Below are 20,801 nucleotides of genomic sequence, written 5' to 3' on the forward strand. Positions count from 1 at the left end.
AAAATAATGATTTACTTGATTGTGTTTGTACTGCAATGAATATAATGACATCTAACTGAATGCTGTGCTGTGGTTGATTGTGATCTTCCACATAAATCCTTTAAAGGTACAAGTATAAACCAACTTTTGTTTGAAACCAGCACATTTTGCTGCACCAGTTATCATCATTATTACTTCTTCTTTTTTTAGCTCACCTGAGCTATTGCGATTGCTCTTCGTCCGGCGTCCGTCATGCGTCGTGCGTAAACTTTTTACATTTTCATCTTCTTCTTGAGAACCCCATGACCGATTTTCACCAAACTTGGCAGGTAGCATCCCTAGGGGGATAGGATCTCAATTTGTTCAAATGGGCACCATGGCCCACCTAGGGGGCCCCAGGGGGCCCAAACACCCTAAAATTAAGGAATCTTTAAAAATCTTCTTCTCTAGAACCAGAAGTGATAGAGCTTAGTTAATACTATGAGTTAGTACATTGATGACTGTAGTTTCAAGTTTGTTCATGGGATTGGCGGAATCAGGGGTACCCCCCCCCCCCCCCCCCCTTGGGACCCAGGAGAGGGGATGGAGAGAAGTCCTACACTACAGTTGTAATGAGGCCTGAATTGTACCTGTTCATCTTCTTGAAAACCTCATGATGAATTTTGACCAAACTTAGCAGGTAGCATCCCTAGGGTGATAGAATCTCAATTCCTTCAAATGGGCACCATGTCCCTCTTGGGGGGCCCCTAGGGGGCCTACCTCCCCCCCCCCCCCCCCCCCCACATTAAGGAATATTTAAAATCTTCTACTCTAGAACCAGAAATGATAAAGCATAGTTAATACCATGAGTTTGTACATTGATGACTTTAGTTCCAAGTTTGTTCATTGCAGATCCAGGGCTGCTTGCCCCCCCCCCCCCCCCCCCCCCCACCCTGGAGTTGAGGAGGGGGATCCATATGCAGACCTAAGTTTCCAATGTTCTCAGGTAAGAGTGTGCAAGAATGCATGGAAGGTGAAATTGCGATACTCAGGTGAGCGTGTGACCCCCAGGTCTCTTGTTTTTTTCATGTCTGGTTAGTGCTTTATTGTGGGTGTTGAGGGAGATGCGACACATACCTATTAGAAAAATCCTGGTACAGTCAAACTTATCCTCAATGGACCACCAAAGGGAAATATGAAATGTTCTTGTTCAGGTTGTCATTACGGACATGTGGTTTGCTAGAGCAGGTTTGACTGTGAAAATGCTATGATGTACCCTGCAGAGAGCTCGACCCAAGTCAGCTGTGCTGAGGTCTAAGCAGCAGGTCACAGTTCACAGGCACGGCAAGAAGAGTCCAACACCATCCAAACAGCGCCCTCACTCATCGTTTGTCAACTCATCATCGCCAGCTAAGGTATGTGGAACACCATAAATATTAATTAAAGCCTTCAAGCAAGATGTCTTCTTTTTTATTCGTTGATTGTCACGAAAAGGTAAATTATTACACAGCAGGATAAATATTTACCATTTTTGTGTGTAAGTAAATGACAGATGATTTATATGAATATTAAGGTTATCATAACCATATCATAGCATATGGATATATACATTACACTCTCTTTCCACACTGAAAAATTGTTCTCACCTCTAACAGCGATGATTGATACATTATGAGGTTTTACTGCATGAAATTGAGGGATGTCCAAGTCTTTGTTATGACAAAGTTGTCAAAGTACATTTTGTGTTTTACAAGAACATGAAGTGATTTGAATTAGTAACTGTTTTTACCCTGCTATAAAAAGGATAATCTATATATCATATTTAACAAGATTATCTAGCCCATTGCTTATTTGAATCATGTGTGCCATTTAGTAAATGTGTGAAAAATAAGCCCATGTGGGAGTCGAAAGGTTAAATTTCTTGCAGTGAAGTGTAATGTAAGAAGTCATAAATACAGTGAAATGATATTAGACTCTGCTCTATCTGTTTGCTAACTTGCATCTGGCAAGCAAAGGGCAAGGAATCTGTGAGTGAAATGTAGGAAGTCATTAACATCACTAAATGATATTCAACTTACAGTTGCTCTGTTCAATGACTTGCATAGGGATGATTTATCTTATACTGGGTATATTTTTTCAAATCCAACTTGTGCATTTCACTGTTGACCTTTGACCTCCCAGAAGCCTCCCAGGAGAAACTCCTCCCCTTCAGGCCGCACCCATAGCAACTCCAACAGGGCATTGACCCCAACAATAAGAAAGAGGTGAGTTTGATGCACGTTGCCTCATCCAATATGTCTTGACGGTCTTCTCTGCATGTGTCAGGATTTTATGTAACCATCATTTACCGGCATGAAGTTTTCCTTGAATCTAGATCCTTTAGTGACATATGTATGTCTTTTTCAAGTCAAAATTTGAATGAAACAGACTTAAAAATATCCGTCCATGGGTATTAACCTTGAGACACTCGTGTTCAGATAAACTCTTTGTGAATTGCTGGTTGTGTGTTACAATGTACATTAAATCATTATCACTGTGATGTGGAGGGGATGACTGTGCATCATAAAACCCACAAACATCTGCACAGATTTATTTTCCAAAAGGACTCCAAATATGTGTTTATGTTTAACTTTACTAATTATTTGTTTAGTTTAGTTTTTTTTTTAATGTTAGTTTTGATTAAACGTCTCCCTATTTCGAAGTTTGAAACATATGTGTATACAGGGTTTTAATCTTGTTTTTAAAAAATTTATTCTTTCTCACGTGCATTACCTCCTTTTTGCAACCATGAGCTTGTAAAAGCCATGTACAGAAGCTGTAAAAAAAGTCTGATGCTTTGATACTTTGATATTTTCATCCTTTTAAGACGGACTGATTTTCCTATAACACGCATTTCCCATTTACCCCAGTCTTAGAGTACTAGGGACTAGTCTCCAGCGGGTTAATCTGGTAATCCTATTGCAGTGGTTACCATGGAGTGTATGATCCCCTTTTTGTTCCATGCACAATAAAGGGTGAGTCAGTGCACTTGAATATACCAAGCACTTTACCATTATTTATTTAGTAGGTTAGGAACAGCCAATTTTGATGAGCTACCAACATCATTTTGAAGGTAAAATCTCCACTTTCAGAATTTGACTTCAGCTAAAATCTTATATGCCTACTTTTTGTGCAAGCTTACATTTACTTAAGATAAACTTTTTGGCATCATGCTTAATTTCTCTGCAGCAAAGCTGAGAGGCAGAGAACGAGGGCAGCTGTGAGAGCTCTGAAGGACGGCTCACTCACCAAAAACAAGATGTTTGACAAGCAAAGTGAGTGTCCAAATTTCTGTTGATACCGTCTTTAGACAAGGAGAAATGAAGGTATTTTCCTCAGCTTGTCAGATGTGATCACAGTAAAATTTCCCCACTCTTGTATTACTTCATTCAAAATATAGACAATGGATATAACCACGTAATAAAACAGAACAGTATAGGGGTTCAGTTAGTACTGTGTGTCTGCCTTGCGATGAAAATGGCACAGTGTTAATCCCAGGAGGACATGTTTGTGTGTTATCCTGCTGTTCCCCCTTGTAAAAGGCATAATATTGTGTCACTTGAGGATGACATAAAACGGCAGTCCGCAAGTGAAAGCGTCACAGCTCAAACACATTAAATAATTGACTTTATTCCTCATGAAGCATTGCTAGTTTGTGTCCAAGAAGGTTACAAATTTAATGTGAAGGCTACAAGATTTTATCTAGAATTTGATGGCAAAACTGCAACTTTTCAGAAGATTCTATGGGAGGCTTGTAGGGAAATGACATCAGTTCATGCAAAGTATCCTTGAATGGCAGTGCATGTTTTTCTATGTACATATCATTTCTTTAGCAATGATTGAATGCTACATTATTCTAGTTATTAGAAATATTTTGTTTCAAGTCATTATTATGTCTACCACAAAGGTTCTGGTTTCACGCTAAAGAATTCATTACTGTTTTGAACTCTCCTTATTACATCTTATTCCAAAATCTACATTTAGTATATCCCCTTATTACGTTTTGCAAGCAACATCACAAGTGCTGCTCGCAACTTCAAATACTCAAGCAACATGCTTCGTTTCTAAATGTTCTATATAGTTCACTTCCTCACATTGACAGATACTGACTCTTTCCTTCCTGTGATTGAATATTAAAAGTATAGTTAATAACCAGACTGTTATCCTGTCTTGAAACTAACCTGTTAGTCAAACAGGTGCACTCTGACCCCGGAGCCGTGAGGGTTTACCAGTCAAAGAGGCAGCAAGATGAGGAGTCAGATGCTGATTCAGACAGTATAGATGAGGTATGTCTCATTTCACTTCTCCTCTCTCTTTCTCCCCTCCTCCTCCTCAGTCTTCCATCTTTTCTTCCTACTGCTTTGTCTTGTTTCATCTCTTTTCCCTTTCCTTGTCTTTGGCGAATCTTCTAGCTTCTGATGACAATGTTTCATTTTGCATCTTTGCAAATTTTGTCTTGTCTGCAGTTGAGTTGACACAAGTTAATCATCATGTTTACTTACTTACTGCTCATTTATGCTGGTCGGCATGTAGGACAGCAGCGAAGGTTCTCCACCTCTGCCTGTCCCAGGCCTTCCTAGTTACCATTTCCCAAGTCTGGTTCAGGGCCAAAGACCCTGAACCAGACTTACATGTATGAACTTTTCCAGCAGCATGCTTTGCATATGCAGAAACTTTTGAGAATACTTCTTGCCTCGCATCTTACTGAGAAATTATGGTAGTTAAAAGAAACCAAAACCCAAAGAGAAATGTGGATTGAGTGAAAGCAGCAACATTAGTAGAACACATCAGTAAAAGTTTGAGGAAAATTGGATAATCGATGCAAAAGTTATGAATTTTTAAAGTTTTGGTGTTGGAACTGCTGGATGAGGAGACTACTAGAAGTTATGATGTCATGAGTGGACAACAATGTAAAGAAAACATACAGGGAATTCCACAAGAATTCACTTTTCTAGCATAACGAAAGAGCACTTGACTAACCGTTTTCAGAAAGCAGGGGGAATAATTGCTAGCCTTAACATATGTCAGTATCAAGTTTATAGAATGTGTAATTTTCATGAAAAATATTTTTTTGTGGAATTTCCTTTATATTTTCTTTATATTGTTGTCCACACATGACATCATAACCTCTAGTAGTCTCCTCATCCAGCGGTTCCAACACCAAAACTTTAAAAATTCTTAACTTTTGCAATGATTGTCTGATTTTCCTCAAACATTCACAGATGTGGTCTACTAATGTTGCTGCTTTCACTCAATCCAAATTTCTCTTTGGGTTTTGGTTTCCTTTAACCTCATTCTTTGTGAAAGCAAGGAGATGCCCACATGCCTTTTCATCTCCCATTTTGCTTCCATCATTCATTACCTCGGCCAAGGAGGTTATGTTTTTGTTGGCATTTGTTTGTTTGTTTGTTTGATTGATTTTATGAAGGATTTTCGATATTTTGGCAGGTAGGGTCAATGTACTTTCGAGTTCAGGCTGCACATTTTTTGAGGTTTGCATATGCGCACTTACTGTATGTGCGTGCTCTGCTCGGGCAAGGCGCCGCGCAGCTGGAAGACAAAAGGTTTCTATGTTGTGAAAATGGGCAATTTTCAGCATGTGTGTATGGGTGGAAATGGGGTTTTGTGAGGTTTGTGCTCTCCGAGTGCTTTTCTAGTTTTTCCTTAAAATTTTCACTCTTCCTCCTCCTCCTCATCATCATCTTCTTCTTCTTCTGTTTCTATTTTCTTACTTTTATTTGTCCTCCTGTTCTTTGGCATACTTTCTTTCTCCTCCTGTCCATCCTGGTCTCACCGTGGTGATTTGTTATCTTCTCATTGCAGTATCCCAAGAGTGTGAGGGAAGAAGAAATCTTCAATCTTCATCGACACCTGCTCAAGAATGGGGTGCACATCTCCTTCAAGACTCTCAAGAGGTATAAAAAGACACCTTTCTGCTGCGGTTCCTCAAAGTAGGGTGCAGTAGCAGCCACATGTCTCTTTATATTCCTTTGTTCCTTTGCAGTTTGAAAAAAAAAAGGCATGAATTAAAAAAAGAATGAAAAACAAAAAAACGTCTGGATTTCTGAAATGATGAAATGGCAGCAGTAGATTGGAGAAACGAGGGACAGACTTTGGTCAGCTTTTTTGGACACGTGATGTTGTTTTGTGAAACATCAGGATGTAGATTTGTCATACTCCATGAAGAGATTGTATTGACCTGTACTTTTATTTTATATTACTGTTATTATATCATTTCTTATAGGTTTTTTTTTCATTATAAACTATTGTGTAATAAACATTTATGATGTTGAATCAAGAGCTAACAAGGAAAAGTAGAAATTACGCGGTGCGTAATATATGTCCCCGCCGGAAGTAGCGTTTTGTAGCAAAATGTGCGAGATAGGTAAAAAATCAAGGTCAAAGGTCAAAGATGTCAAAGGTCAAAATTCTGTGTAAAAGTTTTGAAGCCCTCACCTAGTGCCATCACATAAAGCAAACGGAATCGAAATCGGGTTAGAAATGGCGAAGGAGTAGCATTTTATAGCCAATGTACAATACAGGTCAAAAATCAAGGTCAAAGGTCAAAGAAGGCAAAGGTCAAAATTCTGTGTAGAAGTTTTGAAGCCCTCACGTAGTGCCATCACATAAAGCAAACGGAATCGAAATCGGGTTAGAAATGGCGAAGGAGTAGCATTTTGTAGCAAAATGTACAATATAGGTCAAAAATCAAGGTCAAAGGTCAAAGAAGGCAAAGGTCAAAATTCTGTGTAGAAGTTTTGAAGCCCTCACCTAGTGCCATCACATAAAGCAAACGGAATCGAAATCGGGTTAGAAATGGCGAAGGAGTAGCATTTTGTAGCAAAATGTACAATATAGGTCAAAGGTCAAGGTCAAAGGTCACGACTGAAATTCTGTGTAGAAGTTTCAAAGCTCCCTTGTAGTGCTATCATATAAAGCAAACAGAATCAAAATTGGCTCATAAATGACAGAGAAGTAGCAAATTGAATATTTTGATCACACACGGACGCACACACGGACACACGGACGGACACACGGACACACACACGTACGGAGCCCGTTTCATAGTCCCCTGCTCGAACTCGTTCGGCGAGGACAATAAAAGTGAAAACATCTGCCTTTCATACAGTGTAGTCAACAAAAGTCTCAGTTGTTTCTTTGAAATTTCGTATGCATTTATTCAAAATATCTAGATTTCTTGTTACATTAATTTGTGCATCCGCAGTCCGTTATGTTCTCAAATTATCTCCTTTTTAGACTTTCCTCTTTCTGTTGAGCAATGACTGAACAATGAATAATGGCGCTACAATGTATTTTGATGACAATCCTTGTTACCTTCCGTGTTGTTTTTTTACTAATAGGGGCCTGGTCGCTCCAGGGGAGAAAAATGTTCAAGAATGTGTGGAACAGTTGCCAAGCAACACATCTCTAGGGTGAGTAAGGAACGTTGAATGTCTAAAAATAAACTTTACATGACGTTTGTAGCATTTCTAAATCCAAATAAGCCACCTGTGTGATATGTGCTTTGTGATCCATGACTGAAAGAAAAAAAAGTTTTTGAGTGATGCACTCTTTGCAGGGGTCAAATAAATGTCAGTAAACTTCACTATATTTCTGAACATAACTTAATGTCTCCAAAATATACTTGCAGGTTGTTGTTTTTAAACTTGTTCAATAGAGCACATAGTACGCAAAAATTTCCACAGCTCAAAGTTTCATGCTTACTGTAGTTGCATATTAAAAATTTGAGAAATAAAGGCGTCAACTTTCCAAAGATGCTAACCCTTTGTACATACCCTACCCAGTTCTGCAAAATTTTGCCTGAGATTGTTATCGCAACACAAGAATGTTAATGATAGTTTCATTTGAAGCCTTCGTTGTGTTTGGCCTTGAGGAGTGAAAGTGTTGAACGTGTTCCACTGTATATTGCAATCCCTGTTCATTGCTGGGAATACCATAATGTAATTGAGATCCTTCAAGCCATACACCATCGCCCAATGTTTCACTACATCCACCACTTGAGCAATCAATTCCAACTGTCATGAACCCATTTCTGTTCAGAGCGTCTCCCTGAAAACAAGAATGACATTAATTACCAAACTTTGGTGACAAATGAGAACTGCCATGTATCTGTTAAAACAATTCTGGAATAGGTTTAGATAACTGATATGGGTTTGCATAAAGATGATATCTGTCTCACTCTGTGTTTCTTTCTCAGTTTGTGCTTTGCCAATTTACTGTTCATGGTTTTTTTATTAAAAAATGTGTATCAGAGAAGGTTGTGACTTTTGAGATTTGTAAGAGCTCATCAGCTTTGTCATAGACTTGAAAAATACTTGAATTTAAGCTATGTCTGAGTTTGTAATAAAGGAGACTCTTTTCCAAACCAATAATTACACATTGCTAGAAGAGGAAATGATAACATTAATCATTCTATGTTTGTTTTGTAGTCACAAAAACTTTCATGAAAATGTTTTATGCTATTACAATTTTGTCTGAAAGCCTTCTTACAGTTAAGAGTTTAGCTGAGAGCCAGGAGATAATAGCTGTCAGGTCTTGTGAACTAGAAACACAATTTCAAGAATTTTGCCAAGATTTGTCATGGTAACATAAATTTTTGTATACCTCTTCCATCTTTGTCATCAGGTTATTGAGTCAACCTTCAGCGTGGCTTGGACAGGTGTATGAGAAGTACAGGATAGCAGAGAGTGCACTGCGTAAGTAGTCTCTCCCATGTGATGTCGATTTGATTTGTTAAATTCTGTGCTGATTATGGTAGAAAAGTGGTCAGTGACAATTTCCAATGAGTGACAAACAAAGAAAGACATTAAAAAGCAGAAAACACTGGAGTACATATGAATTGAAATGACTTTTGGAAGTTTTCATGATGTACAATTCTTGAATGTGTTGAAACAGATGTACAATCCCAAAAATAGACTCCCAATGTTTTTGATTAACATAGTTAGTGTTTGATAACAGACTAGAATAAGATCTTGGTCGTAATTTGCATGATTAATTGAAGAGATTTAAAATTTGTGATCGCGCCTCTGATGGCCAAGATGAGGGGGGGGGGAGGAATAGGCCTCCCTGTGGATATGGCATTGTCAAAAAAGCCTAGCCTTAGTGGGGTCAAAAGACAAATAAGACAATTGAAAGAAAAATATCTGTCCTGTTTGTTAACCATGAGGTAGAATGATATTCAGAGCGATTTGAAATCTTTCTCTGTTTGTAAAGAAATGAGAAAAATGAGAAAATTCAGCCTTCTATTGACATCAAGGTCATATTGGTGTATCAAGGCATAGAAAAATATATACCTCTAAACTTGCTTCTGCCTTAATGTCCCCACCCAATCCAGGGAGAGCTGACCACCAGCTGGCAGTACAGGAGGAGAGGGCGGTCAAGGAGGCCCAGCGGCTACTGGAAGCCTCCCGAGTGACTGCCGGCGGCCGCAAGAAGAAGCGGAAGAAGATCACCAAGAAAAAGACGAAGTCGCCGTCGTCTTTGAGCACGACGTCCTCGCGCCCCCTGTCATCGACGTCCATTGTGCAGAGAGAGAAAGAGAAGAGACCGTCAGAAACTTCAGTGTTGTCTGCAGCCTCCTTGCTCTTCCCGCCTCAAGCTGATGATGATGTGCAGTGAAAAAGGTTAAAGGTCACCCCAATCATTATGAACTTTGGGGAAAGATTCCTGATTTGAATCCTTGTCAATGTCCAGTGTAAGTTAGAGATATCCAATTTCACTTTTCCGTGACATAGAAAACGCAATGCACTTCAATGCAGAATGTGGTATTACTTTGAATTTTCATCCAAATCTTTCTGAGTTTCTGCTCACGTAGATTTGGAGAGGTGGGTCTAAAATTCGTGATGCTGTCATTTGCAGTTGCACTAATGTCTAAAGCGATGATTGTTGAGTGATTGTTAAGTATCACCGTACTTTGAAGTAAAGCGTCCATGAAATTTAAACTCTTTACCCACAGAGCTGTGAAATAATTCATTATGCTTCAACATTTATCACATTATCTTTTTACACTTTGTGAAATTAGTAATTATGTGGATAAACTTGTGTCATTTGTCCTGCTTGCAGCTTCCTTTTTTTTTCTTCTTCTTTTTAGAGTAATATTTGACACAAAGAATTCTAAGCTTAAATGCAAACTCAACTGCTTTGTACATGTACTTTACTATGAAATTTTTGTGTGTGATTACAATGTACCAGGATGATGCGATAGTACAATTATGTTTAGCCAGCATTGGAACATCATCTTTGAAAGTTGGCAGTCATAGCTGAAATTATTTCAACTGAGTTTTAATTTACATTGTGGTGTTTTAAGACATTAACCATTTTTGTTGGTATTAAGCTGTTTGTTGTACAAGCCATCACAAAATCAACAGAATTTGTTTGCGTTAAATTCTCATTGCTGTATTTTTTTCCGTCCAAATGCATTTTATGTTGATGTTTTTTGTTTACCTTCCATTTAAGGACTTTCTTCTTAATGTCTTCCAGACGATTACAATACACATTTAGTTTCATGAACCAAAAGTTCATGAAATGAAGTCATGAAGTTGAAGGTTGTAAACTCAACTTTGCATGTCTGATGTTCCGAGAGTGCAATAGTAATATATAGCACTTACTACAAGAATGTACAAAGCTTGTTGACATAGGTATCCTTAACCCTTGCTTAGAAATTTTACTGCAGAAATTATCATATTTTCATCATCAAATTGGCAACTCTTGATTCTCACTGCATGTCATTAGAAAGAAATTCAGGTACAACCGGTTCACTTTATTCAATCAGCACGAAATCACAAAGAGATGCCTACGAAGGGTGTTGCCAATTTTAGAGAGAAATGGGAGCCTTCATCTTCAAAAATTGTTGCCAATTTTAAGAGTCAGTTATGAATATTCATTATCTTCAACAAGAGACTAGTGAAAATTCTTCAGCTGAAACAAACAACTATACATGAACAATAACAGGCTCTATGATAGGGCAGTTTTTTCCTGCCTTATAAAATGTTTACAATGAATAGTAAAAAAGAAAGATTAACAAAAAATGCGACGCCAACCAGAGAATTGTAGTGGCTGGATGTGATGGTTGTATTTGAGTGAGCATTCTGCATATCTTCTTGTAGTGACACCTCGTTCAGACATGATTCTTAATGATTTTCAGTGTTAACCTGCCATCAGCTGAAAGCTTAAGGCCTAGGCTGAATCAAAACAGTAATGTAACTTGCACATGTATACAGAAATATTTTATACAACATAAGATCCTGAAGTGCTTAAAAGGAGAGGAACTGAGTGAACTTAAAGTGACTACAGAAGAGATGTTAAATTAAATAATAATCTTTTTGTCACATGAAAACTGCAACACCATTAGAGCAAAGTGTTGCAGACCTAGGAAGACGAGTGTCTCTGGTATATTGTTCAAATTGAATATTGTAATAATGTCATGGTTCTGATTCTTTAGTTTTAATGAACTATTCCAGATGAAGTAATTGTGTATAATATTTGTGCAAACTTGATTCAATTGGACAGCTAAGAAGGCTGAAGATATATACATGTGCAAAACAGTGATGCCTAGCTAAAAATGATGACATTCCATGATATATGCAATGTGAGCCTTGTGTTACCATATTGACATTGCAGACATTGTTGAAGGGTAATAAAACCTGGATTGGAGCTCTATTCTTGAAGTGGAAGTAGTGAGACAAAAGAGCAAAAGATTAATGAAAGATGTCAAGATCAAAGAAATATTCGAGAAAATTTTTAACTGTTTGAATGCTTAGAAGTCAGTTTTAATGTCGTTCCATGTGCAGTTGCTTAAACCACCCGACTCTGATGTTACACAATCACTCCTTTCATGTGTGTTACATAGCACCTCAAATATGAAAGCTTTTCTTGAAAACACATTATTTTTGTATTAACATTCCGCACAACTGCCAATGTCATCGTACTTACACAGCTAACATCTTTGCTTGCATCCCTGCTTTCATATGTGTAGATTCATTCCATGAAACATTTTCTTTTGAGGTGAATCCTCGTTCTATAGGTTGAAACAACTGTGCCATGCATCCACTATCTTGCTTGCTGTTTTCCTTGTGTTTTCACATAGCTATGGAAAAAAAAAATGTCTTTCAAACTATGCTTTAGCCCTTCAGTGCCATAATTCAAAGTATACCATATTTGATTACATTTTACATTCAGAGCACATGATTCTACTACCCTTGAAATGATTTCATTCAGGTGCTCAGAAGAATTATGATATGATATGTGATTCTACTTACCGTCTATCTACTCTGAGATATAAGGAATATTTATATATATTGTTATATGTAGATATATGCAGTCTCATTATGCTGATGAAATAAGGCAAATTTTTGCCAGAGTGTTTAATTTTGTTTTCTCATGTTAATGCATGTCATGTGTCAGCTGTAAAAGAAACATCAGGGTATACTAACTGGAAGAGTTGATTTTCTAGATTACATAGAGCCAGTTATCTGGTGAAAATTCACCTAAATGCCTTCATAAAATGAACGCCATGCCATACAGTGCTGGAATATGTGATGTCTCCCAAAACCGTGATTTTACACCTATTCATGTGTCTGTTTTTTTCTTTCCATGTGACAAAAGTTGAATCCATCTAGAATGATGAGAATAGCATGGTAGAACATGACCTTCATTATACAGGTGTAGGCAAAAGTTAAATGCAGAGTAATATTGAGTAATCAACATATTCAACTGAGCTTTGATTTAGGTTGATTTGATTTCTGGGTGTTGGGTAATGAGATGTTTGTGACTCATGATTAATTGGACATGAACTGAATTCAGGTACTGTTGATAAGACAGACTATTGTACAAATTTTTCTTTCCATTTTGTGATATGTAGATTTAACAGTTTTTCTGGGTTAGACTTTAATGCACTCATGCCCACCCTAGAAAATGGTCACTTTTTGCATCAATACTATATGTGATGTACTTTTTGTACTATTTCTGTACCTTTTTTACACCACAATCAAATAGACTGATGCATCTGAAATACTGCAATGCTTTCGTTTAAAAATGTAACTTACTATGCAAACAATATGAGAAATTTGTTGAAGTGCTTTCAAAAATGTGCATGCTCACCGTATTAATGTTGTTGTCGAAAGAAACATAGGGCTATTATGCATGTTGTATGCTTGTTCCATACAGCAGGGTACATTTAAAGGCTAAGCTACTATTTACCTTTCTTAGAATTCTTCAGAATAAGCCAGTTTGTAAATTATTTTATGTGCACATTTGGACAGATTACCTTTTTTCTTTTTGTGAGTTGATTAGGCACTTCACTCTGTCAAAGCAATATAATGCATAACATTGCCCGATGTAACAATTTATAGAATTGATGTTCAAAAAAGAATGAACTTGCATAGACCAGGTGACTGGAATGGCCCATCAGTTTACACTTGGGGAAGCATCAATTTCATTGTTTTGCATTTAAGGCATTAAAATGCCATTTCCATTAAATGTGCCAAATGTTAGAACTGTTGTTTATGAATTTGTTTCCGTCATCTAAAAGTCAACATGCCTGTGATCACAAATTACCTCTTTCTGGTCATGCGCAAAGTGGAACTATGAACTGGCTTATTCTTATTCTTATTCTACATGATTGTGTTGCATATGGGAATGGTTAAATTAATGTGATACAGTATACTATCAGTGGCTGAAAGTGTGTCAATAATCAACTAGACGATACAGTGTACCACAAGAATTTGGATTTGAAAGAGCACCACGACTAATGCAGTTCTCACAATTACAGGGAATTTCTTGGGCAGTAAGGATTAGATGTATAGAGAGATTGTAGACTGTATATCGGCTGATATGCTGAAATGCACATCTGTGTAATTAATGAATATCGAAATGAAAACCTTTCAAGTGACATCAGTAGTCTTGGTAACATATTGCCTGCGACCATACCACGCTGAATAAAGCGGTTCTCGTCTGATCAGCAATGTGTCAACATTTCAACAAAATGGAATGGTTATGTAAAGCAACTCGTCAATCTCTTTGTGGAACACAATATTAAAGAGAACCAGACCATATTAGTGATTTTATCAAGCTAACAACGGGCAGTGCCCACAATGGATATTTTCAAAACAGTCTTGAATGTAAGATATTTTATCTCTGTTTTTAACTAGCATCACGGATTATCGACTGGGAAAAATATCATTACAATATGCTTTCAAGCTGATGATGAAAAGAGAAAAAAAGAAATCCAATGTTGAGAAATATTCGTCAGATCTTACCGATTGTGCATATCTTGGCGTAATTATGTACTGTTTTTATTATGACGTCCGTGCCAGTTAACCTTGATTTCAGCACAACTTCACACCTCTTTTATACATTTGTATTATGTTTAATGTACGTGTATTGAATACGTATCAACTTCCCAACACCACCCTAGTAATACAGTAACACACCTGCCTGCAGAATTTTGCCTTGCTTTCAGGCTTACTTTCCTCTTGTATTGCTACGTAGGAATATTTCATCCAAAGATATATTGTGCATTGTACACTGCATAATACCTGTCCAAATAAAACGCATCGAATGAAACCTCATGATCTACCGCACTTCTTATTTTTAGAGCTGAAAGCAATCGCTGCTGCTATGGTAACTACAGGAATTCTGAACGCTGATTGGGTGTTGTTTCTGAGCAATCGTGTACTGTGTTCTGCTCTTTGATGGCAATTGTTATATAACCGTTCTTGTGATGTCAATGGATATGTTTTGATAAACTTTACACGCCCACCAGAATCTCCAGTATGAGTCTGTGTTAGAAAAAGGGGAGGGGAACTGAAAAAGAAATGTGAAATACATTGAATTAGAAGAAAAAAAATGAATGAAGAAGAAAAGTATGAACAAAGAATGAGCAATTTGCAAAGGATAAAGGAACGGATAAACATGAAAATAAAGAACCAAAAACGATCCGTTGAGGTTGAAATCCTAACTTCCTTCACTACAAAAAAGCCGTTACAATGTAAGCCATGAAGAATGTGCACTGCGATTCTGTACAATGTTTTGGCAAAGGGAATGTAATATGTTAATACAGTGTAGTATGCATAAACATACATAATTATATGGACATGGAAACATTAAACATATAGGACTAAACATTAGTGTGTACAACTACCCTCCCCAAAAACACAAACAAACAAAGCAACTGTAAGAAAACAAACAAACACTTGAGATATAGCACCTCACGATGCAGGTGGTATACTGGAAGAAAATATGTTACATGAAGTATTCAATTAGATAGCAGTCATCAGTCATTAAAAGCAGCTCTGGTTGGGGATGGCCTCCATGGGAATATAGTGTCTCATCATTTATAATATGTGACAGATACTGTATTGGTGCTGCAGTGAATGAGATGAGAAAGACCCACCTTCAATTCCTCCACATGCAAGTGAACAATCTGTCCAAATCTCAACATTCCATGACTTTAATCTATATCAACTCTGTCATACAGTAGGTAGGCCTACCTTACAACCTGAATTTTTAAGTATTTGTTGGAAGCGTTAACTTTATATTGATTCCTAATCATGATTTCAGCACTGATCTTTATCAATGACAATATAAGGGTAAAATGGTTCCCTAATACCCCCCATCTCACTAGACGGTGATTCCGCTACAATCGTCAAAAATCGACAAAACGCGGCGGATCGTGGTTTGATCGCTTTAAATCTTCTCCATCGTATCTTGAGCGGTTCAGAAGCGCGGAGGGTCGCCACCATCGCCATGGTTGGCGACCTCGCTACGGAAGTTTTGAACATGTCCAAAACTTCCGTAGCGAGGTCGCCGTGGTTTTAGAGCGCATCACAATCGCTTCACGAGCGCATTAAAAGCGCCACATTCGTAACTCTGACGGGGTAGCAACGCGTTAGGGTGGGATTTCACGGGGCACGCGAACGATTTGCGAAGGACGCGAATGGCAAAATCCAGCATTCGTATTTTAGTCTGCAAAAGTTCGCAAAAGTTCGCGGAAGCGTCGTCAATTGTTCGCGAATGTCGTTTTTACTTCGGCGAGAATTTCAAAAAAGTTTGAAATTTTTGGCGAACCTTTTCCGCACTCTTGGTCGTGATTTGCTCGTGAATTGTTCTCGAAAGTGTCTTTAAAGCCTCGTCATATGCGCAAGACCTTCGCAAGACACGCGCGATGTTCGCAAAATGTTCGTGAAACCCCAAACAGACTCCGAAACTTTGGAGAATGTCTCGCGTATGTTACGCGAAATCTGCGAAGTTTTTCCGATCATTTTACGACGTAATCGCAAACTGTTCGCGTACCTTTTGAGACATTCTCGCGAACGTTTAGCGCACGTTTGGGGGATGTATGACCTGTACGTTTTCTACAAATAAAAATCGTAGCATACATCTAAACATCAAACAATTATTAACAAAAGAAATTAAAGACTAGCAAAGAGAAAGAAATGTTTGATATACAAAAAAAAATCGCAGAAAACACTTAAAATTAATCTAAAGTATGTAAAATTTCATTTGAACTATAGAGATTATGTGTTGGAGGAACTGCAAAAAAAAAAATCAAATGCTCTACTAGTGGAGATACGTCCTAGGAAAAAAAATGTAGGCAAGCACACGATAGAAAAATGAGAGAAAAAGAAAGGAGAAATAGAGGAAAGAAAAAAAAATCAACTCAAGACAGCTTCCACCTCTCCTTGGGTACATTTTCTCCTATGATTATTGAACATTTTTCGTTGTTCACATTTCCGTCGCGTGTTCTTCGTGTACGTAACATGCTGTACTTTAGCAATGATACACACGACATTCGCACATACGTCGTGGAAACTTCGCACAAATTGCGCAAGAATAGTTTTCGGCTTCATTGTCGGAACACATTCGGAGAAAAACTTTTCCGAATGTTGGATTTTGTCATTCGCGTCCTTCGCAAATCGTTCGCGTGCTCCGTGAAATCCCACCCTTAGGCGTAGCTCAAGCGCATCGAAAGCGGCCCCCATCGCCGATGAAAATTATCACTTTGACAGTATTACGTAATAGGAAACAACCATGAACGAAAGGAAGTGATGCACAGACCAGGAAGGTGGACATGGAGAAAAGCGTATTATAATTCATTTTTCCACGTACACTTAATACGAATCTACTCTGTTCATTAAATTGTCTGTTTGTCATATACCATTGCAGGTCAATGAAAGTAAATTAAGTTGTAATCTTGTCAAATATATCTTCATAAAATTGTCTCATTGTAGGATACGATTTGTAGTTTGCTCGTAAGCCAGATCTTTGATATCATATCCACATTTTACCCTTTTCATTGAATGGATGACTTAGTGCAATTTCACATCACGTTCTAACTGGTGTGTTCTAGACACTAGAATGCTAAGATGTAGGTAAAACCATATTCTGCGTATCCATGTTGGTTTGACGCTGTGCCTGGCGAAATTCAATCGTGGAACCCATTTTATACCCCGATCGCTTGAGATCGTAGAATGAGCCCGGCGTAAACATCACTGTCGCTCCGATCGTATCACTGTGGTAGCGAGGTCTCGATCAGCGCACGGATATCGCAATACAATCGCTTTGATCGCAGAAGCAGTGCGTCTCGTCGGCTTGGAAAAGCGGCAAAAACGTGGCAGCGTCGTAGCATTATCGTGGCATTATCGCCTACAGCGCAGGTCGAGCGTAGAGAAACCGTAGTGTTATCGCCTCGGAGGCCAAAAATGGAGACCGACGGCGATCGCGCCACAATTTGTTAAATCGTCACAGATCACCATGGTCGCCATGGTCGCCTTTCTAGTGAGATGGGGCAGGAATTTGATTAAAGGGCACAATTGTCTTGTAGTTAGCAAATCAATAAAAACTAGAACCGGAATTTGTCAACACTGACAAATTAGGTGATCCGATTTTTTTTTAATCAATGATTCGAGTCCTGATAGTGTAAAGTCTCAGCTACAACATGTTAAAATCTGAGAGAAATTCACCGAAGCATAAGTAAGATAGTGCTCGATAAAGAGAGTCATGTCAATTTTCACATCTAAAAAATTCCCTCCCATAGAGATAACACGTCATAACGAAGATAGAAAAAGAAGTACATGTTTGACCTTTGACCCCACTTTGCACAGACAAGATGGCATCTGAGCAAAATGTGGCTATTTATGTTTAATGATCCCTGTAACATGGTCTTTACGTGTGCAAAATATGGGAAAGATAGGACATGTATTCACCAAGATACAAGATGAAACATTTATGACCTTTGACCCCAATTTACATACCCAAGATGGTGTCTGATCAAGTAGTTGTTATCTTATGAAATAATGTACGTGACACGAACTAAACATGTGCAAAATATTATGCTGATAGAGCGTGTTTTTCTTGAGTTATTGCAAAGAAAGTTGGAAAAAGAAAGGAATATCTCAATACATCGAAGATAAGCTTTAATTTCAACCAAGTTTTTGGACGTGATCCTGACGTCAAATGAAAAAATGGAGGGCACATTACAATAGCCCAAAGTCTCAGCTACAACATATTAAAATCTGGGAGAAATTCATCGAAGCATAAGGGAGCTAGTGCTCGATAAAGATAGTCATGTCAATTTTCATTTCCAGAAAAACTGCACTCCCATAGAGATAACACGTAAACTGGTCAAATTTGACAAGATTACATTTAATCCATTTTTACGAGGTGATGCCGTCATGCAATCAAAATGTTGTTATCACATTAATGAAAGAGTATTCAATAAGCTACATCATACTAAAATCTGGGTGAAAATTGGCAAAGGATTAGTGCGATACGCTCGAGTGAACTTGAAACTTGATGACGTCATTTTGAAAATTTACTTTTTTTACTTTATTAAGAAATTTGATATCTTTTAATCATTTTTTCAGCATCGCCAACCCATGAAATGACATGTTCAACTCATCAGCTTTCAGAATATAAAAAGAAAATGGAGGGTCACCGTCCATCCTGACGAGTAATAGCGGATTTAAAATTGGCGGTTTTTTGGCATTGTTGCACTGTATATCGCCATTGACGCGCGCGCGGAATTTCAACTTTGACGGGCCCGTATGACGTCATATTGAGTCGGATTGACTTGAAACTTGGTAGAAATATTCCTTTACATTTCAGGCATCCGATAAGTGTAAAAAACGGGAAATTTCTATTACATATGAGCTGTGCGTGCGTATATGTGTGCGCGCGTACGCGTCCGTCCAATTTTTTTAATTTTTCAAAAAATGCTCCAAATCGTCTGAAACGTATGCAAAAAAATTTTGAGTTCGATTGGAGCATACAAATATTTCAACGCGCGCGTACGCGCACGTTTTAACAATGCAATGAATTTTGAAAACATGACTAGAATTCCCTTGAATTGAAATTTACGTGACGTAAATTTCATTGAAAAACTCTATTCCATTAATGAGATATGATTGAAAATGTGTTTTCATATAATGACGTCATAGTGACGTCACGGTCGACTGATCACTACGATTTTACTTGACCCGTCGTCTTTGGGACATGATACATATATGGTATAATTTTGACATTGATAGGAAGAGGACTTTCTGAGCTAACCGATACACAAATTTTGTCCAGAAATAAAGAAGAAGAAGGACTAGAGATTGTAATTTGTCATTACTGACAAATTAAGGTGATCCGATTTTTTTTTTCATCAATGATTCGAGTCCTGATCGCAATAGGCATGACCATACAGGTTTCGTCTGTTGTTAAAAACGTTGGCCGTGTGATGTTTGAATTCTCGTTTAGAAAAGGGAGTCATATCTGCCATCTTTGGTACCAAATTCCGTATACACTAGATAACGAAGATACAACAACAAATACATATGACCTTTGACCCACCTTTACACTCCCAAGATGGCATCTGAGGAAAAAGTGGTTACTTTGTGAAATGATTCTTGCGACATCGTCTATACGTGTGCAAAATATGGAAAAGATAGGACAGGTATTCGCCAAGATACAAGATGAAACATTTATGACCTTTGACCCTAATTTACATACCCAAGATGTTGTCCGATCAAGTAGATGTTATTTCATTAAATAATGTACGTGACATGAACTAAACAGAATATGGGGGTGATAGGGCGTGTTTTTCTTGAGTTATTGCAAAGAAAGTTGCAGACAGAAAGAAATATCTCAATACCTAGAAGATAAGCTTTAATTTCAACCAAGTTTTTTATCGTGATCCCGACATCGTATGAAAAAACGAAATAAAATTTAACGATAGCGCAAAGTCTCAGCTACAACATATTAAAATCTGGGAGAAATTCACCGAAGGATAAGTGAGCTAGTGCTCGATAAAGACAATCATGTCAATTTTCACATTAAAAAAAATTCCCTCCCATAGAGATAACACGTCATAACGAAGATACAAAAAGAAGTACATATGACCTTTGACCTCAATTTGCACAGACAAGATGGCATCTGAGTAAAAAGTGGTTATTTTGTGAAATGATCCTTGTAACATGGTCTTTGCGTTTGCAAAATATGGGAAAGATAGGACATGTATTCACTAAGATACAGGATGAAACACTTATGACCTTTGACCCTAATTTACATACCCAAGATGGTGTCCGATCAAGTAGTTGTTAGTTTATGAAATAATGTACGTGACATGAACTAAACATCTGCAAAATATAGAAGTGATAGGGCGTGTTTTTCTTGAGTTATTGCAAAGAAAGTTGCAGAAAGAAAGAAATATCTCAATACATCGAAGATAAGCCTGAATTTCAACCAAAATTTTTGACGTGATCCCGACATCGTATGAAAAAACGAAGGGCACACTTACGGTA

The 20,801-nt window shown here is 37.8% G+C and overlaps 1 protein-coding gene across 1 annotated transcript in view; it reads left to right on the forward strand.

Annotated features, from left to right (window-relative positions):
- LOC139712911 (uncharacterized) overlaps positions 1-9,636 on the forward strand; it is a 32,304-nt gene extending 22,668 nt beyond the window's left edge. The window contains exons 9-16 of the mRNA XM_071624692.1: positions 1,242-1,373; positions 2,143-2,222; positions 3,187-3,272; positions 4,186-4,283; positions 5,821-5,912; positions 7,359-7,430; positions 8,644-8,714; positions 9,353-9,636. Coding sequence (XP_071480793.1) covers positions 1,242-1,373; positions 2,143-2,222; positions 3,187-3,272; positions 4,186-4,283; positions 5,821-5,912; positions 7,359-7,430; positions 8,644-8,714; positions 9,353-9,636 — 915 coding nt within the window. The remainder of the gene's footprint in view (positions 1-1,241; positions 1,374-2,142; positions 2,223-3,186; positions 3,273-4,185; positions 4,284-5,820; positions 5,913-7,358; positions 7,431-8,643; positions 8,715-9,352) is intronic.
- Positions 9,637-20,801: the final 11,165 nt, after the last annotated feature.

The sequence above is a fragment of the Diadema antillarum genome, unplaced genomic scaffold, assembly GCF_040938485.1.
Source record: "Diadema antillarum isolate AM-2024a unplaced genomic scaffold, OU_Dant_1.0 scf00000042, whole genome shotgun sequence".
Classification (NCBI taxonomy): domain Eukaryota; kingdom Metazoa; phylum Echinodermata; class Echinoidea; order Diadematoida; family Diadematidae; genus Diadema; species Diadema antillarum.